Consider the following 23,356-nt stretch of genomic DNA (forward strand, 5'->3'; position numbering starts at 1 on the left):
GAACGAATATGTGTTCGAGTGTTGTATACCTAGTCGGTACCTCTGACAGTCTTCGATGTTGATTCCGGCACGATGCGCGTTCAAGGATGCTAGCCTGGGCCCGTCTTCGCGATGAGGCTCAAATCGCGAAATGTGGGGGAGGGGTAGATGCCACCCCCATGCGGTAAGGCGCGCCAGGTGGAGCTATGACCCGCATGCCGCCAGCCATGCCAGGTACAATTGGAGAGAGCGTCATACATCATCATTGCTAGCTGAAATGTGCAATCGCGTCATGCGTCATTTGCTTTTGCATACCTCGGTCTCTTCTAGACCTTTGCTTCCTTGCATCCATCCACCCTGACTTCAATCATCAAATCGACCCAATTGATACATACACAACCTCACCTTCAACCCTCACCACCTACGTAATAGACAGCTCGAAGCTCGACGAGCCAACCCACCATGTTTCGCAACAGCATGATCCGGTCCACAAGGACCCTCCGCCTCACCGCCCCATCCGCACGACCTTTCTCCCTCTCGACCTCAAGACGCGTCGAGCAATACCCCAACAACCTAAGCACCAACTCAAAGACCAAGACGGACAAATACGACAGCGATAGCCCGCACGCGGTACAAGAGAAGGTCAAGCAGGGCGACACACACAACGTCCAGGAGAGCAATGCAAAGGCAGGCATAGAGTGAGTGGTTTCCAGCAACATACATACGGGGACGGAAGGCAACGAACGTGGTTTATCGCAACATACGGCTAATACCATGAAGCAGCGCACAAAAAGAGGGCAGCGGTGGTCATGCGACTGAAGGAAAGGACTCGGCTGGTGGGAAGGAAAAGGCGAAGAAGGAGTTTCCCGAGGCGCCCGACCCAGCTATTGGTATGCAGGATGAGAGGGGCGGACGAGGTGGTTAAATGTGCTTAGGCGTGCCGGGGTACGATGTGGTCTTCAAGCGTGTGTGCCTACGCTTGTCGATAAGCCTGCTCGTCTGCCTGGTGTTGTGTTCGATCAAGATCACAGGTTATGATGTTATGTTCGATCGAAGATCAATAACCTGTGATCTTGATCGAACGCAACACCAGTCAGATGAGTACATTCGTTGATACGCCTAAGTGCATACAAAGAAACCGCGTTGGAGGACGAGACTAGAACGAAGGCAGAGCGTGTTGATCGAGGTCTAGGAATCAACATAATACGAAGAGATATTGCCAAGTCTGCGGATCCTACCATGGTGGCTTGTTAGGGTGAAGTATCGGATAGCTACAAGATGCATCACTACCATTCAGCATCGGATACTCATACTGATCCGGCGATCCTCGCCGTACTATCCGCCGTATGTTTTGTTGCTTCGTACATTCCAAAACAGTTCGCAAGGGACGAATAAAGGAAAGTCCATGCGGCCTACCCAAAGACCTACCAGACGATACGAACATGAAAGAAACCACGACTAACCAACACGGGAAATGCACTCGCAACTCCATCATTCACTGTAGGTAGATAAATACTCAGGTCATCGTGCCTGTAGAAATACTCCAGCACAGCGACCCATCGGCTCCATCAATCCACACTCACTCTTCTCTACTCAACTCAACTCAACTCTACTCCACCACAGAGAAAGCACTCAACCAACCACCAACATCATGAAATTCCCAACCCTCTTCCTCGTAGCCCTCACCACCGTCGCGAGCGCGACCCCCATCCTCCCCCTCGAACTAGCAGAACGACAGATCATGACGGACAACCCAACCAACATCTGCGGAAAATGTGCTCTCGTCATCGATCTCTACACCAAGGTACGTGCTTCTCTTCACATCATTTCCCGTCCCCTTCCCTTCTTAAATCAACTCCCCACAACAAATGCCCATCACATAACGAAACCCATTCTGACAATCCCCCCATAGGTAAACCACTGCCTCCCCAATGAGATAAGGAAGAAACAAGGTGCTTGTTACGATGAACAGGTGTGCAAGGCTGTTAAGAAGAATCTGCTGTGCAAGGGCGCTTGCGGGTACAGTTGTATGGGGGTGTGAGGGGTTGGCTGTGGTACAAAGAGTGACACGTGTGCGTCCGGAGTAGCTTTTAAGGGATTGGCGGGGGATTTGTTTGTTAAGCTTGTGGGGATGTTTGGATGAGATTGGATGGGGCGGGTGGGTATCTGGGCTGGGTGATTGTGATAGTGATAGCGATGTGATGGAGATGTGTTGATGGGGTGTTTGTTAGTTTCTTCCGCTGGCTTGGATATAGCTTTCCTGTTTGTTACCTTTATCTACGCTGCCTGATCTACAAGCTCACTTCCCTCCATATCTCCCATCTAGTTCCAGTCTCCAAGAATCGCCATCGTGAACATGCCTCGTCTCGCATCCTCAACAACCCTCTTCTTCCTCCTTGTTACGACAATCGTCGCGCACCCACTCGCGGCAACCCCTCCTCTCGACCAGCCAATCCCCAACCCTCCGTCTTTCCCACCAATTTACTACAAACAACCGGTCGCGAACGCCCCTAGGCATGAGGCACACACATGCAAATACCATACCGGGTACAACTGCTAGAGTAAGTCTCACAGTGTTCCGATGCCAGCTTAGGAAACAGCATGCTGCACTAAAGAGGTAACAAAGGGAAATGAGCTGATGTCAATACAGTGCTGTTGTGACAATGCTACTGAACGTAGTTGAGAGTACGAGTGCGTGGCTCGCGGGCAGGATCTTTGGTATATGGATGAGTAGCTTTGGGTGCGGCGCAGGCTAGATCGGCTGATGTTGGGGATGAGGGACTGTAACATGTCGAATCTATGCCTGACACTGGTTGCTCTCCAGGACTATCGAGGAGAGATGAGGGTTAGGGAAAGATCTTCCACTGATGTCATTTCTGCTGTAGAGTAGAAGGCTCACGTCATAATACAGACCCATGATAGTCGCTGCATATGACGAGACTCTGCACGTGCTCCCGATACATCAAGATACCGATCGTCCTGCATAACACCCACCCTTCACTCCTGCAGTACCTTGGTGACCCTCAAGTTGACGCCGAAGTTGTAGTCCTTGTCAAAAGCCAGACCAAAGTCTCGATCAGGGGTGATGTTCTCAATAGAGGAATCTACAAGCTGCAGGTCGAAGTTCTGAACCATGGCCGCGATGGTGAGGTACATCTCTGCGTATGCGAGGCTAGAGTCTGTTAGTATAAGTCTCAACGTACTCAAAGGTATGATGTCTTACTTGATGCCTAGGCAAGCTCGGCTGCCCTTCGAGAAGGTAACGAGATACTTGTCGAGATATTCTCCGCGGGCTTTGGCTTCGATCCATCGCTCGGGCCGGAAGATATGAGGATCTGGGAATACGTCGGGGTGGTTGTTGAGTAGATACGGAGATGCGCCGATGATGGTCTTGGGTAGTGTTAGACGGTTGAAGTTCCAAAACGAGTGTCATACTTACACCAGATGGAATGAGCAGGTCCTTGTAGGGAATAGGCTCAACAACCACGCGCGGAAAGCGGCCTGTGAAGCAACACTGGAAGCGGAGAGACTCGTTGATGACGGCTGTCTAGTCCGTGTTAGTCGGTAAAACTGAGTGTGGCGATCGCCTTACCAGATACGGCAGAGCCTCGAGCTCAGTCAAGGTCGGCGTAGAGTGGGACTCCAGCTCCGCTCGCAGCTTCGCCAATATACCGGGATAAGTGAGCAAGTAGCACATGGCACAAGTCAGAAATCGAGCTGTAGTATCCACACCAGCGAACAAGATAAGCGTGCCCTCATCCTTTAATCGTTGCAGCGTCTTCTCTTCTTCGGGAACTTTAGAGCTGAGGAGCGCATCGAATATCGTCCTAGGCTTGGCTGGCTCCACTCCTTTTTGGCTCTTCTTCAGCGCCTCGATGGAGTATCTCGTGATGCGGCTATCGAAGTCCAACCAGCTGACGATAGACGGGTTAATACGGACGATCAACCAGGCGGGAATACGCATCAGAACCGCATCCATGGCCGGGAAGAATTTGCGCAGGTTCAAAGTCAACGCTACGCCTTTGACGTCTCGCTGGAGCTCACACGGTAGTCCAGGCTTATCGAGGTCGCCGAAACTCTCTCCGTACGCGTAGTGCGAGATGATGTCAACCGCGAGGCTGCCAAACATGAGATGTCCGATGAGCGTCTCTTCTGTACGATAGGCCTGCTTCATCAGCATGACCAACTTATCGACTTTTGACTGGACAACATTCTCGAGATCGGAGATAGACTTCTTGGAGAACATGTTGGCAATGTAACCCCGACGTTGTCGATGCAGGTCGTGGTCTTTGGTGGAGACCACAGACGTAGCTACGGTTTGTGAGAGCTCGGGGTGCTCTACAGAGGTAGAGGTACGAAGTCAGTCTATGTCTCACATGCACTTCGTACGGTCAGAACTTACTGTTCATTTTCCGTCCAGCGCCTGAGTAAATCTCGGTGTAGAAGAAGGGATCGTTCAATGAGAGATGGTCCGGATTGACTCGTACGAGGGGGCCTGCATGCTATCAGCCAATGCTTTTTGTGTAAACTGCGTTTCGTCGCTAGTACCTACCATATACCTCATGCATTTGGATGACCTTTTTGAGATACTGCCCTCCTTGCAGGACATCGTAGTAGAACTCTGCCAGATATGACGCCGTCGCCCACCACGGACCGGGAAAGTGTGCCAAAGGGTGAAAGAAGACATTGTAGACGGTCTTGCTGGACCAGTACGCCAAGGCAATTACGAAAAGGCCTGTGACTATGCTGAGTAGATCGAGCTCCATACTTGAGGCCAGTCGACAGTCGTTGGGATCGCGTAAGTGTTTGAGGAGGCAAGGAGGACACACAAAATGCTTAACGTGCGTGATCGAAAGAACGGTAAATAAAAAGATTTTGCGGGTTACACGACAATCACACGGCAAGACTGCGCCACATCCGAAAGTGGAAGGGCCCTCCCTTCACTACTCCTTGCCGGCCCTGCGTTTGCGTATGCGCACGGCTATTTTCTCCTTCGGTCGCACCAGTCCAAAAGCCGACTCCCGCAACTCAGGCATCGCTGCATCGATCAAATCCGGATCGCATAGCTGTATCTCGAACTCCTTGAATAGAACAGCCGTAGTCGCTGCTTGCATGGCTCTGAAATAATGGCTAGCAAGGTCGAACGCCATCTCGTCACCGATTGCAGGGACCAGCAGCTCGAGATCCTGCGTGTCGAATCTCGCCTCATTCAGGCTACTGCGGCTCTTTCGCTGACCCTGTGCCTTTGAAGTGTCTTTCTCAGGGATCAAGAAGCGCTCAGCCCAGAATTCCTCCAGTGGTTTTTCAACAGTGCGTGGCCGCGCCTTTGCCCACACTTTTGTGTTCAGTGCGAGATCTCGCGAGAACGCAATTGCATTGCAATTTTTGGGAAGCGTCCACTCGCTGTCAAGGGCAACATCAGCAGTCAGGGTATATATCTCATACCTTGCCACACGGAGACGGCTGACCTCTGCCTGTAGGGACTGGAAGAGGGGCATAGCTAGAATCCCATTCACATCATACGCGGCCGATTTTGCTGACTTGCTTGCGGAGACCACCGCAGAGATCTGCTCGGCTAGGTATGGCTTGCGTAGCAATTCGATCGTGGTCCAAATAGCGCAAGGGATCAATTCCATATTCGAGCTATAATCATGTCAGCACGACTGTACGAGCCACGGTAATATAGTTTCACGGAGCATGCTTACTGGTGCATTACGTCTAACATCTCCGCGATTCTTGCCTCAAAAGGTAGCTGTTTGCTCGCAATCTTGTCATCAAGTTCTTGGATGAACTTCGAACCCCTATACTCGTCCAGATCTGCATCATCGGGTCCAGTCTTCGCGAACTCGGTGCCACTGTGATTGACTTTCAGCCACTTTTCCACGCCCTGCCATAGCCGTTCGAGCGGCTCTTTGTAAGGTGCGGGTCTAAACAAATATTGTACTGATAAGTAGTCTTGGATAGCGTCTTCGAACTTCCAGTAGTCTTTTATGAGGCCAGGATACTGTTTGAGAATGGCGGAGCCAAAGAGCAATTCCAAAGAGCACTTTGTAAGGACTTGCTGGAGGAACGACCAGACATCTTCTATCTGGGTCCAGCTGCTGATTTGAAACATCTTATCGTTCATGTTACGCGATAAGATATCGGTATACAGGTTGGTCATGGTGGCCAGCGAGCTGCCTTCCAGATACTTACACGTTGTCACGCCACGCTGAGTTATCAAAAACTTTTGCGCGTTGACCGCGGCATCCTTATACTTCTTTTTAAGGTCTTTGCGATAGCCTGTAATAACTTCGTGCATATTCCTCCTTGTGACGACTCCCCTACATGCTTGCATGACCTTCTTCGTATGTTCCGGGTCTCGAAGAACGGCGAAATCCCAGACGAGGAACGGCGCGAAATGTTCATATTCCGCACTAAGATGTGTCAGTACTCTTCCAATCACTACCACGCAATTGAATTTACATCAGCTTCGCGAAGTACTTCTGCTGTCCGTTGAGAACGAAACCGAGATAATGGGAAGCTATTGGAACAGAGTAGGGAATCGATGGTGGTAATTTCCCTAATGAGTCCTTGTCCTTGGCGGTTGTGTAGAAAACATAAGTAGTAAGATAATAGGTCAACGCAGGTGCGATGATCAGCAGGGCGAGTATGAGTACGAGGAGCATCGTTGCGGCTGTGACCTAGGGACGGAGATGGGATGGATCGAGATACCTCCAGGGCTAGATGGGATTTGACGAGCGCGCTATCTCAATGGGGTAACGTCCGATTTTCACGCGTCGCGCTAGTCCCCGCGATCCAATGCACATGTCCGCGATGATTGTCATCATAAACCCACCCAGCACTCTCAAAATGGATCGACGCGTGCCAAATGCGAGGTCGAAACAAGGCACTGTCGTTGAACAGAAGCAAAGATTTCTCCAGACCAGGAAACACATTCTATCGCGTCCAATACCGCCATCAGAACGGCTGCGCACTCTTGCGCAAGATGGTGGTATTGAACTCAGTGTCATGAAAGGCGTGCTTGATAAAGGTACACAGTCATCCATAACTCTCAGTAGGCTAGTTCTAATGTCAAGGAGTCAACCGCGACCTCAAACAGCACTCGCGAAAAGTCTACAGCCGGCAAATGATCGACCACGTAGTCGAGCAAATAGACATCCTATACTGGGACTCCGGCGCGCAACACGCCGACGACGACAACGAAGACGCGCACACTTCCTCCTCTTTACCCGAAAACGACGCGCACACCCTCTACCAAAACGACGACCTAACCCTCGACGAGAACATCGCAAAACTCCCAACCACATGGCCCGACCGCGACGCCGAAGTCACACAAGACGAATACCTCTCCTCCGTCTCCCGCCTCCAAGAGCTCTCTGCACATCGACAGACGCTTCAGAACAGGCTCGATACGTATCGTACACTGCTTTCGCTGCTAGAGCCGTATCGCGACCCCAAAGAGAATATACAGCCGAATCTGGTGTGGAAGGATGCGCCGCTTGCGTCGGAGCTGGCAAAGACACGCACGCTGGCGATACGGGTTGCGGCGCGTGTGGAAGAGAAGTTTGGGGATGTGCAGGTTCCTTCTACGGCGGAGGATGAAGAGGATGTTGATATGGAGGGGCTGGATAATGAAGGGAGAAGGAAAGTGGATGCAGTGCTGGCGAGCTGGTAGTACCGCGGAAGGTTTCTCAGTTCGCTTGTTTTACACCTTGCATCGGCGTTTGGATATGATACCCGAGGTTTATCACCTCATACAACAACATACGACGTTTACAAAAAGAACAGGGATCGCGAAGCTCTTGATACAACCAAGACCCTTCCATCCGCTTCAGGTGACTAAGACTTCACCCCCACCTTCCCCCTCTCCTCAACCGTCCTCGCCATCTCATCTCCCAAATCCGACCCCATCTTCTTGAACCCCTCAACCACCCCCCTCTGATCCCCCACCCCCATTTCCTGACTCATCTTCCACTTCCCCCCCAAATCCACAATCTCAATCTGCACCCCAATAATCGCCTTCTTCAATATCTCAATATAGCTCGATGGCGCATCGTCAACCTCCCATGGCTTCTCGTAGCCCATAATCCCTTTCTCGGACTGCAGCGACAGGTCTCGGATCTGTTTGTCGAGGAAAGAGCCTGTGGCAGGGTCTTTTGTGTCGTGGAAAAAGGTGGCTCGGCCGTACACTTGGACGGCGGAGTAATTCCACGTTGGCACTACTTTTCCGGTCGCGGGCTTGGTTTCTGTGTAGAATTTTGGCGTGACGTAGTGGTGCGCTGGGCCGTTGAACAGGATCATGATGTCGCGTGAGAGGGTTTGGATAGGCTGGTCTGTGTCGAAGTTGGTTTGCGATTTGAGATGTTCGATGAGGACTTTGGCTTGGGGGTTGGCGCGAGCGATGTGACCGCGCAGGACGCCGAGATGGGTCGAGTCGGCTTTGGGTTCTTCGGTGTCTAGGACCCAGGGGATGTGGCTGGATTGGAGGAAAGGAAATGATCTGGATTCGATGGCTGTGGTGAAGATGCCTAGTGGGTTTGCGCGGATGAATTGATGTAGTTTGGCAATATCTGCCTCGGCGTGAACGGCACGGAGGTACATCGTGGGTGGCTAGAGGTTGTCGATACCTAGGTGTTGTCCAATGCTGAAGTGTTGACAATGTCAGTTTTGTTGATGATAGATGGTCTCAGAATATGAGTTGTTAGATAAGTATCCAAGGTCCGCGTCAGAACATCGATTCATCGAGCGCTCTATACTTAGGCATGTTCGCTGCCTTGTAGGGCGTGGAAAGAACGACATGGCGTCTACAGCGTGTATCCAAAAGACCTAGCCAAAGATTGTTTGATCATACGGAATACGTGAGGGCTAGAGCGCGGCCACGAAAGGACGAAGCGTGTCTATCCGCTCTTTGCCGGTCGATTGTTCAGCTGCAGTACGGTAAACATATCCACGTTGGGATCACTTTCTATTCTGAGAAGTTTAGATGAGTTGAACAAATTTAGTATGCAATAGCAACTGCCTAGTCACGTTGTGTCCTCAGCACTGCAGCCGATGAACCTTGCCTAGGGGTGGTCGAGGTGACGTCATGCAGGTCTTGTTAGTACGAAGCGGCACGTTATACGGCGCCCTGTCTCGTGTACTGACCGGGGATTATCGAAACTTTATCGCTGCAAGTCTGACAGCTTGATAGGGACTACAAGACCTGAGTACAACTAGCATCGTAGATGTCAAGAAGCGAAATACCGAGCCGTGTTGTCGGAAATGCTCCGCACGTAAGGTGGGGTTGAGTCCTGATGCGGTAGGTGCAAGCGACTATCCTGATAAACGCAGTACGTATGAGCGTTATCATCGCCCTTTAGTCCGGCGCCAGTATCGGTACAAGTGTCTCTCTGAGCATTGAACAGACTGTATTCCATACCAAACTTCTGTCATTCGCCGCAAACAGCGTACGCACATCGACAATGGGTTCAAACTGGGAGCAGCTTGCTGCCGACAAACGAAAGCGCATTGCCGAATCTATCCCCTCAGACTGGTTGATCCGAGACCTCCCGAGCGACGGCAATACGTTTGAATATCCAAAGGAATCAGGGCTGCTTTCTGCAAAAGAAATCGAGATTACAGAATCATCGGCGACTGACCTCGTCGCACAGTTGGCGCAGGGCGAGCTGAAATCGGTTGATGTCACGCTTGCGTTTTGTAAAAGAGCTGCTATAGCACAGCAACTGGTGAGATGAGTTTGATGATAGGTACAGGTGCATCGACTAACGAGTGGTCATAGACGAACTGTGTACATGAGTTCTTCCCCGAAGAGGCTCTTGCGCAGGCCCGTGGTCTTGATGAGTATTATGCTAAGCATAATAAGCCCATTGGTCCTCTGCATGGACTTCCCATCTCACTGAAAGATCAGCTGCGGATCAAGGTATGAAGCGATTACCTGCGTAAACAATCAATTCACAACTGACACGACACGATCAGGGAAAAGAGACATCAATGGGTTATGTCTCCTGGCTAGGAAAGTACGACGAAGAAGACTCCGTCCTCACGGCACTCCTTCGCAAAGCCGGTGCAGTCTTTTACGTCAAGACAAGTGTACCTCAGACATTGATGGTTTGCGAAACTGTCAACAACATAATCGGCAGAACGACAAACCCACGCAACAAGAACTGGTCGTGCGGCGGAAGTTCAGGTGGTGAGGGAGCCATGATCGGTATCCGTGGAGGCATCATTGGTGTTGGCACTGACATTGGCGGATCCATTAGGATTCCATCGGCTTTCAACTTCTTGTATGGAATTCGTCCGAGTCATGGTCGTATGCCGTATGCGAAAATGGCGAATAGTATGGAGGGACAGGAGACTATACACAGTGTTGTTGGACCCATTGCGCACTCGGCAGCCGGTAAGTGTATTGGGGTCAACTCATGTCCAAAGCTAGACTGACTATACAGACCTGAGGCTCTTCCTCACTTCCGTACTCCAACAAGAGCCCTGGAACTACGACTCTAAAGTCGTCCCAATGCCTTGGCGATCTGACCCGGAGGATGCTGTCAAAGCAAAGCTGGGCTCGTCTGGCCTTACCATCGGATACTATAATTGTGACGGCAACGTAAGTCTCAAGGAACCACACCATAATCGCATTCACTGAAAGTACAGGTTCTCCCACATCCTCCGGTACTGCGCGGGATTGAGCAGGTAGTCGATGTCTTGAAACAAAACAAGCACAAAGTCGTGCCGTGGACTCCCTACAAGCACGACTTCGCCCATGATCTCGCTAACAAGATCTATGGTGCAGATGGTAGCACAGTAAGATCCTCGAAATTGGTTTCACGCAGTTTCGCGTAGCTGATCGTTCAACAGAACGTAATGAGGGACATCAAAGCTTCCGGGGAGCCGCCAATCCCCAACATCAAAGAACTCCTCAACCCGGATATCCAAAAAGCCGACCTGAACGATGTATGGGATATCCATCTGCAAAAGTGGGACTACCAGATGCAATATCTATCCAAATGGCGAGAGGTCGAGGCCGAACTTGGTTGTGAGCTTGACTGTATAGTCGGCCCCATCAGTCCTACAGCTGCTATCCGACACAACCAGTTCAAGTACTATGGCTATGCGTCTGCCATTAACTTGCTTGACTTTACGAGCGTCGTCGTTCCTGTCACTTTTGCAGATAGCAAGGTCGATGGCAAACGGGCGGATTACAAGCCGTTGAGTGACTTGGATGCGAGTGTGCAGGCGGAATACGACCCTGAGGTATATCACGGCGCGCCGGTTGCTGTTCAGGTGATTGGAAAGAAGTTGAGTGAGGAGAAGACGTTGGCGATTGCGGAGGAGATTGGGAGGTTGTTGGGAAATGAGGTCACGCCGTGAAAGGTAGTCGATTACAGACGTGCACACACAAAGACAAAATAAAAGGCGCAAGTGTCAAGACGAATACTGGAAGCTTCAGAATAGTGCAAGCTATGGGCTGGCGTGATCTGCACATGTGGCGTGAGTGATGAGAGTTCGGCCAATTGAGTCAAGGGCTTGGCGTGCGCCTCAGTGTGGCGCTGGCGCGTAGCTCTTCATAGAAGGTGGGAACAGCCTGGCGCGTGCGCAGTCTAATACGGCAATACGGAGCGGATTCCTGGTAGCAGAACGTCATCGAGTACGGGGAGGATGCTCAGATGGGGTCCATGCATGCGCCACAATCTTAATGCTCCTTACCCACAGAGACGGGTCGCACAACAGATGCCATCGTGAAAGCAGTGTTGTTTTGCTGCGCGCAACAAAATCACTGTGTCGCTGTCAGCCTCAAAGAGAAAGGGCCTAGGCCAAACGGCCGTCTGTAGTTTCAGATTAAAGACCAGGCCAGCGGTTGTTTGGCTCAAACGGCGGGCGGTTGGCAAAGTAGCGCGCCCACCAGCGCCAGTGACGCCGCCAAGCCCCCGACTGACCGCGTATCAGGGAATGCGAGGGTTGAAACACGTCGCCGTGTGCGCCATGCCAGTCACCTCCAAGTTCATAATGAACCCTCTCTTTGACGTTCTCATTCACACCCTCTGTGCGACTCTACTGCCCTAATAATTTATCTGCAACCGCAAGCAACAGCGGCTGCTTTTCCCTGCCCTTCTTCCATGGCCATCTGCGCTTAAGACAGGGGTTCCGCTTCACAACTTGACCGCAAACGCGACCTGCACCGCTCTGAGCCATGTCCGACCCCAACAAGCCATCGCCAGAGTCGCGGCGGAACCAGAGCATCGAGAACTTCGCCGCCTCGCTGTCCACCGCCGCTGCCATTTTTGGTATCCAGATTGTTGTTTTCTTGATTCTGAGTGGCAACTGGAAGCTGCACAAGGGAGTCACCAAGAAGAAGACCGTAGATGATGCAGACCAGGCCGACAAAGCTGCTGCGCGACAGAGTCTGTTCCACAAAATATAGTATGCGACGCCGCTTCCCTGCCTACAAACCCCCATGTGCTAACCATTGCCAGCTACTACAAGACCGCCTTCGTACCCGTAGCCAAGCGCATCGCAGCGCCCACGACCGCCATCGATTCATTCCGCAATGTCTTCACCATCAGCGACAAGGAGCTCATCCGCGTCGCCGGTGTCGATGGCTACCTCTTCCTCCAGTACCTGCAGCTCCTGCTCCGCATCTTCATACCCATGGCACTCATTATCCTGCCTGTCCTCCTACCAATAAACCGAAAGGGCGACGAGCCCGGTGTCTCGGGCTTGGACTCCTTCGCCTGGCCCAATGTCGCGTTTCCGAACAAGAGACATCGTCTGTGGGCGCACTGCATCATTGCCGTATCGGTCGTATGCTGGGTGTGCTTCAATTTCTACTTGGCGCTGAGGCAATTCGTGCGCCTCAGGCAGACCGTTCTTACCAGGCCCGAGCATCGTATCCGAGCCTCTGCCACCACCATTCTCGTGCAAAGTATCCCTGAGAAGTGGCTCACGGTCCCCGCCCTCGACGCCCTCTACGATGTCTTCCCCGGCGGCATCAAAGACATCTGGATCAACCGCAACTACGACGATCTTATGGACAAGGTCAACGACCGAACCAAGATCGCACGGAGCCTTGAAGCGGCCGAAACAAATCTCATCATCACATGCACCAAAAAGCACAAGAAGATGGAGGAGAAGGCCGCCAAGGAAGCTGGAAAGAAGAAGTCCAAGGCGGAAAAGAAGCACGACGAGGCCATGCAGAACCACGCAATCAACCAGGAGACTCACGAACAGGGTGTGGACGCCGGTAACCCCCACGAGATCGAGCAACAACTCCAAAAGGTCCTGGCAGAGTCTGCATCATCATCATCCTCTTCTTCGCGGTCGACTTCACCTGATCGCAAGCGCGGCGTGAACATGAACCCATTGCCCTTTTTAGGAGAAGGCATGCACGCTGTCGGCAAAGGCTTCCGCGATGTCGGCCAGGGTGTGGATCGCTTCAACAAGAACGTCTATGGTGGAATGCGAGGAGTTTTCGGCGGAAAATCCCGTCAGGCTGGTCAAGCGCGGAACCCTGAGGAAGCACAGCCAAGTTTCGACGGCAGCGACGAGGTTCCAGCATCGTCACCCACATCTGCGGACTACCACCAAAGGGCCGCTAGCAGCGATACCCACACTCCATTGGCCACCAAGGAGAAGTACGATTCTGAAGGTACTGTTACAGAGCCCAACTCTCCTCAGACGAACTTGAAAGCACCCGCAGCCGAGACGGACACCAAAGACGACAAGCCTGTACAACCTGCATGGAAGCACCCGCTCAACAAGCTCAAGGCCATGTACGTCGGTCAGGGTGACTTCATAAGCCCAAGTCCATTCGTGAAAGAGGGAGAAGAGCTACCGTTAGAAGTCAAGGATGCCAGTAAGATCAAGTACGACCTATCAGGCTTGTACGACGAGTCTATGGAAGAGGATGGCGAGGACGCTCTCTGGAGAAAATACATGAAGCCAAAGGACAGAGAAACGATGCGTCTGCCCGTCTTGAACTTCTCGTGGTGGCCGTCGCTGCCTCTGATTGGCAAGAAGGTGGACACCATCTACCATTGCCGCAAGGAGCTTGCCCGCCTCAACGCTGAGATTGCCGACGACCAGGCTCACCCAGAGCGTTTCCCACTGATGAACTCGGCCTTTATTCAGTTTAACCACCAGGTTGCTGCACACATGGCCTGTCAGTCATTGAGTCACCACATCCCCCGGCAAATGAACCCACGAACCGTCGAGGTTAACCCCAACTACGTCATCTGGGACAACTTGACCATGAAGTGGTGGGAGCGCTACCTACGCATGTTTGGAGTCATTCTACTCATCGTTGGACTTATCATCTTCTGGGGTATTCCCGTCAGTTTTACAGGAGCTCTGTCCCAAGTCGACTCTCTGACCGAAACATTGCCATGGCTTGGTTTTATCAATGATGCTCCCGACTGGGTCGTTAGTTTGATTCAGGGTGTGTTGCCACCAGCCTTCCTCGCCATTCTCTTCGCCATACTGCCCCTACTACTTCGCTTCCTGGCTGGTCTTACCGGTACGACGACGTTCGGTGAACGCGAGTTGCTTGTACAGAACTTCTACTTCGCCTTCGTCTTTGTCCAACTGTTCCTGGTTGTTTCCATCTCTACCGGTATCACCTCGACCATCGACGATCTGCTCAACGATCCACTCAGTGTCCCCCAGACATTGGCGCAGAACCTCCCCAAGGCCGCCAACTACTTCTTCTCTTACATGATTCTGCAAGCGCTTAGTATCAGTTCCGGTACTCTACTGCAAATTGGTGCCGTCGTTGTTATCATCTTTCTGCGTTTCTTGGACACCACACCGCGCGAGAAGGTTTCAAGGGTTTTGCAAAGGCCGGGTATCAACTGGGGTACCATGATCCCGGTCTATACCAACTTTGCCGCCATTGGTAAGTTTATCTATCGAGATAAACGTTTACATCAACTAACGATACCCAGGTCTCATCTACTCAGTTGTCGCGCCCTTGATCCTAATCATGATGTTGATTACCTTCAGTCTCTTCTGGTTTACCTACAGGTACCAGATGATCTACGTCAGCTACGCCAAGGCCGAAACCAACGGTCTCATCTTCCCCAAAGCGGTCAACCAGCTGTTCACTGGACTCTACTTCCTTGAGCTATGCATGATCGGTTTGTTTTTCCTGCAGGAAGATGAGCAGGGCAGGCAATCATGTTTCCCTCAGGCTATCATCATGATCATCATTATGGTCTTCACTGTGCTTTACCAGGTCGTGCTGAACAGAGCGTTCGGGCCTCTCTTCACGTACTTGCCAATTACATTCGAAGACGAGGCGGTCCTGCGAGACGAAGAGTGGCAGCGGGCACAGGCCAGCAAGTGGGAACGGGAGGACGAACACCAAGGTCTTATGTCTCAGGAAGACGCACAGCGGACAGCCGAGGAGCGCGAACGAGCCCACCTAGACGAACAAAACCGCCTCGAGGAAAGGAAGGAACGCGAGGCAGCCCATGGCCCTGGATCATACGAGCTCAGCAATCTGGATGGTAACATGCCACCCGCCGGCTACGGGCAGTCACCTCGACCCGACAATCGTGCGCGCAACTCAAGCTGGGCTGACCGCTCACAACGCTCCCGTCGCAGTTCGCGCTCGCAGTCCCACCACAAGAAGCGCAAGGACCCTCTAGACATTATGACCAACGCACTCAAGAAGGGTCTCGACGACGTCGCAAAGCCCATCCGCGACGCAGAAGCGCAAGTCCTACCCGCTGGCAACCTTTTCGACGAAGTCGATGACGAGCTCGCCGACATCGAGCCTGAGGCCCGCCAAAAGCTCATCAAGCGCTCTTTCCAGCATCCCGCCACCCGCGCCATCCAGCCCGCTGTCTGGATCCCGCACGACGACCTGGGTGTTGCTAAGGACGAGATCCAGCGTACTAGTGCGTTTACCAAGCGCGTGTGGATCACGAGTGTGAATGCGCGGTTGGATGCGAGTGGCAGTGTGATTTACAGGGGATTGCCGCCGGACCGGGATCCATTTGAGAATATTGAGGTTTAGACGGGTAGTTGTTAAGAAGGATGGGAGGTGGACTTGTTGTATCATCACTGTGGTGTGGGTGTTGTTTTCTTTTTCTTTCGTGTTAGCCGTTCGCGGCACCTTTATAGCATACAAGCATAGCGTGGAGTTTCATGGCATTGGGGGGGCATCAGATGCATTCATCGTCTTCTTCTAAGACTATTACTACCTATTCCGCATAACTACCTAACATTAGAGGTGTAGGACCTCATCCGTTATTCAAAATATCAGATCCTCCAGATTATGGTTCCAGCCGCACACAAAGTCATCTATTGCCGCATTCGCAGCCAAATCATCCGCTGCAGCTCTAGCTTCAAAGGCATCCATGAGCTCCTCAAAGGAACCCTGCTCCACGATACAAGGTTCTTGGGGTAGCGGGGGGTCCGCCCATATGCTCTCAGCCGCTGGACACGCGGGCAAAAAGGAGGCCGGGAGGTTGTCAACGGTTTCTACAGCTTCGGCGCTGTCTTGCCCACGCTCTTGTAGGCGGCAGGGGGTTCCTGCCTCGACGCGTTGGTCGATGGTGTACGAGTTGAAGCCGGCAAACGGGGCGGGTTCGAACGCGAAATTATCCTCTGATGAGGGGTTGGTGGTCGTAGTGGTGGTCGTGGTGATGTCAGGGGTTGGTACCTGGGCTACGACGACCGGCCTAGTCTTGGGGGGTCTTCCCCTCTTCTTTGGTACCTTGGGCACCTCGTTCATAGGCTTCGCCTTAGGAGGCCTGCCCCTCTTCTTTGGTACCTTTGGTACCTCGTCTTCCTCCCCTGACTGCCTCTTTCTCTTGGTAGGCGCGGAGGGAACGGGGACGGAGGGAGTTGTTGGCCATGTTGGAGGAGGCACCTCCCCGACATCATCGCGTGTGAGGTCGAAAACTTGACCATTGGTAGTAGCATTGATGATGCTACTCTGCTGCTGCTGAAACCCAGGCGTGAATTGCCTCCTAACATTCTGAAACATAGGCTTTGGGACGAAAGCAGTCTGAACCACAGGCTGACTAAACCTCTGTGGCTGCTGTGCGTATGGGTAAGAATAGCCATTAGTAGCAGCGACGCCGGGAGCATTCACGGCGCCGGGTTGTGGCCTACCCGGCATGTGAGAGTAGTATTGCTGCTGGCTGGGGACGAAACCAGCAGGAAAGCGATTAGTGGCAGCGACGCCGGGAGCGTTCACGGCGCCGGGTTGTGACCTACCCGGCATGTGAGAAGGATATTGCTGGTAGGGGACGAAACCAGCAGGAAAGCAGTTGGTGGCAGCGACGCCGGGAGGAGGGAGCTGTTGTGGCATGCTCATTTGTTGCGGCATGCTCATTTGTTGCGGCATGCTCATCTGCTGTGGCATGCTTAATTGTTGGGGTGGGTAGGTTGGCCTTGAGGCGGAGATGGTGATCCACTGCTGCAAGTTTGTACTCCACATGCGCTGGTGTTGGGTTGCGGTGTAGGCGGAGTAAGACATGTTGGTGTGTGTGGAGGGTGTCTGTTGTGGGTGTGTGAGTGGTGTTGAGGTAGTGTGTGTGGGTGGAGAATTTGGTAGTTCAAGATATTTTCGAAAGTTGTGATGGTGAATGTAATTTGACCTGAGAATTTGAGATATTAGGAGAGACGGAAGGGGATATCAGCTATTTATTGCAGTGCAGGAAAGAAGATGTTCGGACTGCGATACATCATAACCTTGGTTCATTTTGAGGTGTTTTCATGACTGTATGCTATGGATGTAACAGCGGTGTTGGAGGCCGAGCACATAGGCGCAATCAGACCAGTAGAGAGCATTGCAATTACCTGAGAATACATGGAAGCGTCCTCCGAGGCATCCATTAGTCACTTAGACCATGAGAACAAGCCTATCGAGTCGATGTCCATTACGCGCGACCTCGCACACATGATTGACCTGTGAGTCTTCTCAAAATTGCCTCGAGCCGAGCCGCTATGCTAACCGCTTGTGCCGGGGCCACAGACCATGATGGTACCAAAACCCCCTAGAGTCCAGCTTCCGACCCAAGGCACCCATATCGCGCGGCAAAGCACGGATACCCTGCTCCTCCATGAGTTCGCCTACCCATTTAGCGAACTCCTGGCGCGTCTCCACTTCTTCCTTGGTCATAGACGACTCGGTCATGGAGCTGAAGCTCATGATCAGGTCGAACCAGTCGTACACGCGCATGTCGGCAATGATCCAGCGCTTGCCCGGCGTAAACTTCCGATGAGTCGCGATTATCGCTCTTGCGACATCTTCGCCGTGGATGAAGTGCACAGCTCCTCGCTTAGCAACATCGTCTTTGGACTGGCCGAGGCGAGGCAGCCATCTCGCGGGGACGCGCTCGCCGCCGTATAAACCCGATAGATTCAGCACACAGCCGTGGAGCGCTAGCAATTCGTCTTCCGCAACGGCCCGCTTGTCCTCCTTGTCGTATGGCGCGTCATCAGCGCTCCAGTCATTGGGCAGTTTATTGAAGATACCAGTGGATCCGAGCTGCACCCAATTGTTCTTTGCGCCGTGAACAGAGCGGTAGAGCCCTACGATGGTCTTTGACTGCGAGTGCCCCACCAATGGAAAAGTGATGATTACGGTTTGCGCTGCTGGCAGGCGCTTGTATGGCTCCGCATCACCAGATTCGGGGTCGAACTTGAACGGGATCGTGTTGTCTCTTCCGGTGGTGGTGGTCGCGGCATACGTGATGTCGGTGTCCTCCAGTTGCGGAATCAGGAACGTGGACGTCCATCCGGCGCCGAGAATCAGTAGGTCCACCTCTTTCATTTGCTCGCGCAGCATTCTGTCTTGCGGGTGTGGCGATTATTGCCGTAGAAGATGCAGCATACACGGGAGTTTTTTTGTTTGGATGTTATAGATTTGAGGGGTTGAGCCAATGGGTGACACAAGGTGGGAACGACAGCTGGTGTTGTCGTATGAAGTCGTGACGTCTCCACACGAGCCAAATTAGCTGCTTGATGCACGGCCCATCTGTTCGGCGCAACCATACGCACGGGAATTCTAGCTAACCTGCAGGAGACTGATGTTACTTATTTGAAAGCCTACATACTTCAGACTTTCCCGGGCTATAGGAGGCCATGTACTGTGTATGCTGCATCACAAGGTGGAGATAAATACCATGTTGAAAGCGACGAGGATACTGGGTTTGGCCTCTGGAAACTTGGTTCTAGAGGTGTCAATCCAGCCATAAGAATCCAATGGGACCAAGTTGGATCGTACCCATAGCAGGCGCCATCTCACTCCAGACGACAGTTTTCCGATTAGGTAAATTGTAGAAACGTAAATTGTCGCAAGTCTGCTTTCATTCGAAATCTGGAATTGACGTCATGTGCGGGAGCTTGTCCTCACGTGCCAGCGCGGAAACCCATTACATCTGAAACGCGCTGATTGGCTGTTTCCGCTTCCAGGGGCCGCGTCTTCGTCATCACTATGAGCTGCGCATCAACCCGCGAGCTCAGATAGTCTGTCGCAAAGATCATTCGTTCATTGCATGCTGTTTGCGCATCTCAATTGATCATCCAATGCGAACATCACGAGTTTCCCGAGACGCGTCCCGCGTTGTCGCAGCGAGTCGCACGCAACGAGCGTTACGTCAGACACGAAGCGCAACCAATGCGCCAGCTCCAGTCAAACGCGAACTAGGTAGCGACGAGAATGCTGGATCAGATTCAGACCTCAGCTCTGCGCCAGCGGACTCCGCGTCGGATGGTGAGACGCGACGAATGCCTATGAAGAGGAAAAGAGGCCAGGATATGCCCATCCTTGTAAAGAAGGAGGTAGAGGAGACATCAATTACCGCAATCGCATCCCCGAAGAAAGTCGCCAAGGTCAAGAAAGCGCGTCGTGCGCCTGCGAAGAAGATAAAGACCAGCGATGGAACTGTCACGATGGAGCCACCTGCGAATTGGGAGGAGATATATACCCTGACGAGAGAGATGCGGAACGAGAACCTCGCACCGGTGGACACTATGGGTTGCGAGAGCCTGGCGAAGGACATCAGATCGCCTCGCGATCGAAGGTTTCAGACGCTCATAGCTTTGATGCTGAGCAGCCAGACCAAAGACACTGTCTTAGCGCCTGTCATGCGAGGCATGCAGGAGAGGATGCCTGGGGTATGTGATCCGAAGCTATATGGCCATTCCCATCTAACATAGTGCAGGGCTTCAACCTCGAATCGGTCCTCGCCTTAGAACCCCCCGAACTGAACGCGTTCATCAACAAAGTCGGCTTCCACAACCTCAAGACCAAGTACATTAAGCAAACGGCCGAGATATTGAGAGACAAATTCGACGGCGAAATTCCAGACACTATCGAAGGGCTGGTGTCGCTACCGGGTGTTGGACCTAAGATGGGGTACCTGACGATGAGCGCAGCTTGGGGCAAAACCGAGGGTATTGGTGTCGATGTCCACGTCCACCGCATAACCAACCTATGGGGCTGGCACAAGACGCAGCAGCCAGAACAGACGCGTGCAGCGCTCGAGTCATGGCTACCGAGAGACAAGTGGGATGACATTAATAACCTGCTCGTGGGCTTTGGGCAGACGATTTGCCTGCCTGTGGGCAGGAAGTGTGGCGATTGCAAGTTGGCGGAGAGAGGTCTCTGTCCTTCAGCAGTCGTAGCTAAGAGCACGAAAGTCAAGAAAGAAGCTGTTGTGAAAGTAGAAGCTCCCAATGGCAGCGAAGGGGCGGTGGCGAAAGAAGAGAAGGTGGTGGCTGAAGTCGATGAGATCAAAGCAGAAGATGTGGAAGTTGCGATAGACATAGAAGATATTGGGCAGGCGCCACGAAGAAGGCTGCAGAGGAAGAAGTAGTAAGTAGCCCTAAAACATATCATGAAGCCATGGCACGGCGTCTGACCTTCAAATCAGAAGCGCACACCTTGAACACAGTGTTACGTTGTGTCGCGTTGGTTTGGTGTTTAGCAGCAAACGCTCTAGTATGGTCCTGGAGTGGGCCCTTTCGTCATGCAGACATTGGGACCATATCGCGCCTTCCAGTCTTCACCAGGCAACAGCACGCGGTCGAGCTCTTGTCTTCATTCCTTAGTCTACTCACCGTGAACTTCTGCGAGCGTCCCTAAACGAGTGCTGACAGCGCTTCTGTCACCTCATCCTACAGGCAATTCACTGCACACCAGCCAAGTGCTGCCTGGTCAAGCACGGTCTTTGGTCCCTGGCGACCTCATCCGTGGTACTCAAATACGTTCCCCACGCCTACTTAAGAATTCGCGATTGGCCCACCCCTCAACCGCACCTGAGAAGAGAAATTCCACCGATCTCACTTCCGCAGACGCAGCCCACAACGCCGCTGCACCTACACCACAGCAGCTAACTATCACAAGGCTCAACGACCAGCATCCACTACCACGCCATCCACCAGTGTGGTAGCCAGCACCATGCCATCTCGACCAGAATACGAGGCGCCTACTCGGAGTCAGTCACAACGTGAGGGCCGTTGCACTGCATCCGAATCAACAAACTCTGACCCTGCATACGTCCCCATTCTCCAGCGCGCCTTTCCGCGCGTCGCGATTCTACTGACATGCGCCATCTACCTTGCATCATCATTCGCAGCTGTCTACGTCGGATTCCACGGCATCGCGAACATGATATACCCTCGACATAAACAAGCGGTAGACGAGTACTTGGTGCTTTCAACATCCAAGTACACAGAGGATGCACTATACAAGAATCTGGACACACTTCTCTCTAGCCAATTAAACCGCGGCTTCATGGAGACTCATGAAGACTGTCTTGTCCGCGGTCTAAAGGAGGCCAACTACGAACTCTACGGCCTCGGCTTCCAGTACCCCGACATGCGCACGCAGGTCATGGACTGGACAATGGAGAACTGTGGTAGACTGCAGTACACGCCACAAGTGGTGATACAGGATCCAACCCCACAGCAGGCTGTGCTGACATTCTGGGCGGATGCCAGCTATCGCTCTCGCCGTATACTTGAGGGAGCTCTGGGTGCCGTGCAGCAGCAGGCTCGTCGTTTCTGGAACCGACTTTCCAGCGCGATCATGCATAAGAAACCATCTCCCATCACCGAAAACGTTCCTGTTAGCGCCAACACTGGCGGAACGCTTCCTCCGAGTCGAGCCCTGCCCAAAGTACCGTTCGGCTTCGCTCTACGCTGCGAGTCCACCGAACCATGCCGTCTAGTCTACCCATCCGGCTCTTCTAAGCGTGCAAATAAAGTCGGCGTCTCACGCGAGGTCCTCGTGAAGCTCAAACGCGAGATCAAAGAAATGCGGGACGCCAGCCGCCAGGTCAAAAAAGCTAAATGGGCTACGGAGCAGGTTGTGATCTTTTTCGACTACATCCACGCCTCTATTTTGGTGGTCATGTTTGCGATCATCTTCAGTGTGGCACCGTTCGTCATACGCAAGGCCGTTCGCCCTCCTCCCCCTTCCCGCAAGACGGAACAGATCAAAATCATGCCCGCATCCCTGCATTTTTGTTTTGTAGGAAGACTGATAGAAGAGCTGTTGTTTGATTATCCAATACAGCTCCCGTACGGCGCCCGGTGGGTAACGCCCTTCCAGCTCTACTTCCTGTTCGTTGGTAACACGATGCTTCTTCAATTCTTCATCATTAGCGGACCGCGGTTCGAGAATATCAACCTCGTATACAAGCAGATCAAAGAGCTCTACTTCATCGCCCGAGGGTGGGAGGTACCTGACGGAGCGATGGACAGCATGTTGACTTGGTACGGAATTCACATTCAGCCGGCGGACCCCAAGCCCAAGCCTACGGAGGTTTCTGGCGGAACGATGGATAACATACTCGCTTGGAACGGAATTCGCTTTGAAGCGGTGGACTCCAAATTCAAGCTTCCGGAGGTACCTAGCGGAGTGATTGACAAAATGTTCTATCAGTGCGGAATTCAATTTCAATACGCGGACCCCAAACCCAAGCCGACGGAGGAACCAGCCACGGTCAAAGTAACCATGTCTTCCCCATCTGATAACCGCCCACAGCACGCGCAGTCACACCCATCGCACCAGGGTCTGGCCGCTCCGGGCAGTTCACCCCAAGAAGGTCCCGAGGCGCACTTCAAGAAGGTCCAAGAAGGTGCTGAGGCGCACTTCAAGAAGGTTCGAGAAGCGTCAAAATCTCAGCCGGCCGAGTATATCGATGTTCCCGATATCGGATCCCTCGTCGATACTGACAGCGAGACCGAGTCTGAGGACGAGCATGGTAGCTTCGTCGATCTGGCCTGTGGCGTTACGCCTCAAGTCAGCGATGTGGAATCTGGCTGGTCTATTGTGGATGCTTAGGAGCGGCGTGAACATCTAGTATGGGATATGGCACGGTTGTTGCATGATGGCATGTAGCACGGGAGTTGTCAG

General features: G+C 52.7%; 11 protein-coding genes across 11 annotated transcripts; 6 read left to right on the forward strand and 5 right to left on the reverse strand.

Annotated features, from left to right (window-relative positions):
* Window positions 1-441: 441 nt before the first annotated feature.
* On the forward strand, window positions 442-904 carry J4E88_007476 (uncharacterized protein; the record flags this gene model as incomplete). The annotated part of the gene is made up of 2 exons (XM_049401093.1): window positions 442-677; window positions 760-904. The coding sequence occupies 2 exons, from the start codon at window positions 442-444 to the stop codon at window positions 902-904; spliced, it is 381 nt and encodes a 126-aa protein (XP_049253405.1).
* Window positions 905-1,630: 726 nt separating this feature from the next.
* J4E88_007477 (uncharacterized protein) lies at window positions 1,631-2,020 on the forward strand (the record flags this gene model as incomplete). The annotated part of the gene is made up of 2 exons (XM_049401094.1): window positions 1,631-1,783; window positions 1,892-2,020. 2 exons carry the CDS (start codon window positions 1,631-1,633, stop codon window positions 2,018-2,020), a joined length of 282 nt encoding a protein of 93 aa, XP_049253406.1.
* Window positions 2,021-2,976: 956 nt separating this feature from the next.
* J4E88_007478 (uncharacterized protein) lies at window positions 2,977-4,745 on the reverse strand (the record flags this gene model as incomplete). The annotated part of the gene is made up of 6 exons (XM_049401095.1): window positions 2,977-3,151; window positions 3,203-3,369; window positions 3,419-3,526; window positions 3,572-4,317; window positions 4,382-4,474; window positions 4,532-4,745. 6 exons carry the CDS (start codon window positions 4,743-4,745, stop codon window positions 2,977-2,979), a joined length of 1,503 nt encoding a protein of 500 aa, XP_049253407.1.
* Window positions 4,746-4,922: 177 nt separating this feature from the next.
* On the reverse strand, window positions 4,923-6,647 carry J4E88_007479 (uncharacterized protein; the record flags this gene model as incomplete). Its single annotated transcript, XM_049401096.1, has 3 exons — window positions 4,923-5,622; window positions 5,685-6,395; window positions 6,445-6,647. 3 exons carry the CDS (start codon window positions 6,645-6,647, stop codon window positions 4,923-4,925), a joined length of 1,614 nt encoding a protein of 537 aa, XP_049253408.1.
* Window positions 6,648-6,831: 184 nt separating this feature from the next.
* Window positions 6,832-7,657, forward strand: J4E88_007480 (uncharacterized protein; the record flags this gene model as incomplete). Its single annotated transcript, XM_049401097.1, has 2 exons — window positions 6,832-7,012; window positions 7,062-7,657. 2 exons carry the CDS (start codon window positions 6,832-6,834, stop codon window positions 7,655-7,657), a joined length of 777 nt encoding a protein of 258 aa, XP_049253409.1.
* Window positions 7,658-7,821: 164 nt separating this feature from the next.
* On the reverse strand, window positions 7,822-8,583 carry J4E88_007481 (uncharacterized protein; the record flags this gene model as incomplete). Its single annotated transcript, XM_049401098.1, has 1 exon — window positions 7,822-8,583. One exon carries the CDS (start codon window positions 8,581-8,583, stop codon window positions 7,822-7,824), a length of 762 nt encoding a protein of 253 aa, XP_049253410.1.
* Window positions 8,584-9,443: 860 nt separating this feature from the next.
* J4E88_007482 (uncharacterized protein) lies at window positions 9,444-11,349 on the forward strand (the record flags this gene model as incomplete). Its single annotated transcript, XM_049401099.1, has 6 exons — window positions 9,444-9,707; window positions 9,761-9,901; window positions 9,958-10,378; window positions 10,428-10,585; window positions 10,633-10,782; window positions 10,837-11,349. 6 exons carry the CDS (start codon window positions 9,444-9,446, stop codon window positions 11,347-11,349), a joined length of 1,647 nt encoding a protein of 548 aa, XP_049253411.1.
* An 820-nt stretch (window positions 11,350-12,169) lies between these two features.
* Window positions 12,170-15,994, forward strand: J4E88_007483 (uncharacterized protein; the record flags this gene model as incomplete). The annotated part of the gene is made up of 3 exons (XM_049401100.1): window positions 12,170-12,399; window positions 12,453-14,869; window positions 14,919-15,994. The coding sequence occupies 3 exons, from the start codon at window positions 12,170-12,172 to the stop codon at window positions 15,992-15,994; spliced, it is 3,723 nt and encodes a 1,240-aa protein (XP_049253412.1).
* Window positions 15,995-16,231: 237 nt separating this feature from the next.
* On the reverse strand, window positions 16,232-17,464 carry J4E88_007484 (uncharacterized protein; the record flags this gene model as incomplete). Its single annotated transcript, XM_049401101.1, has 1 exon — window positions 16,232-17,464. One exon carries the CDS (start codon window positions 17,462-17,464, stop codon window positions 16,232-16,234), a length of 1,233 nt encoding a protein of 410 aa, XP_049253413.1.
* A 468-nt stretch (window positions 17,465-17,932) lies between these two features.
* Window positions 17,933-18,778, reverse strand: J4E88_007485 (uncharacterized protein; the record flags this gene model as incomplete). The annotated part of the gene is made up of 1 exon (XM_049401102.1): window positions 17,933-18,778. The coding sequence occupies one exon, from the start codon at window positions 18,776-18,778 to the stop codon at window positions 17,933-17,935; it is 846 nt and encodes a 281-aa protein (XP_049253414.1).
* Window positions 18,779-19,518: 740 nt separating this feature from the next.
* On the forward strand, window positions 19,519-23,284 carry J4E88_007486 (uncharacterized protein; the record flags this gene model as incomplete). The annotated part of the gene is made up of 3 exons (XM_049401103.1): window positions 19,519-20,109; window positions 20,157-20,809; window positions 21,379-23,284. 3 exons carry the CDS (start codon window positions 19,519-19,521, stop codon window positions 23,282-23,284), a joined length of 3,150 nt encoding a protein of 1,049 aa, XP_049253415.1.
* Between the last annotated feature and the right edge of the window lie 72 nt (window positions 23,285-23,356).

Source organism: Alternaria novae-zelandiae (genome assembly GCF_023758075.1).
Source record: "Alternaria novae-zelandiae strain BMP 2774 chromosome Unknown scaffold_15, whole genome shotgun sequence".
Taxonomy (NCBI): Eukaryota; Fungi; Ascomycota; class Dothideomycetes; order Pleosporales; family Pleosporaceae; genus Alternaria; species Alternaria novae-zelandiae.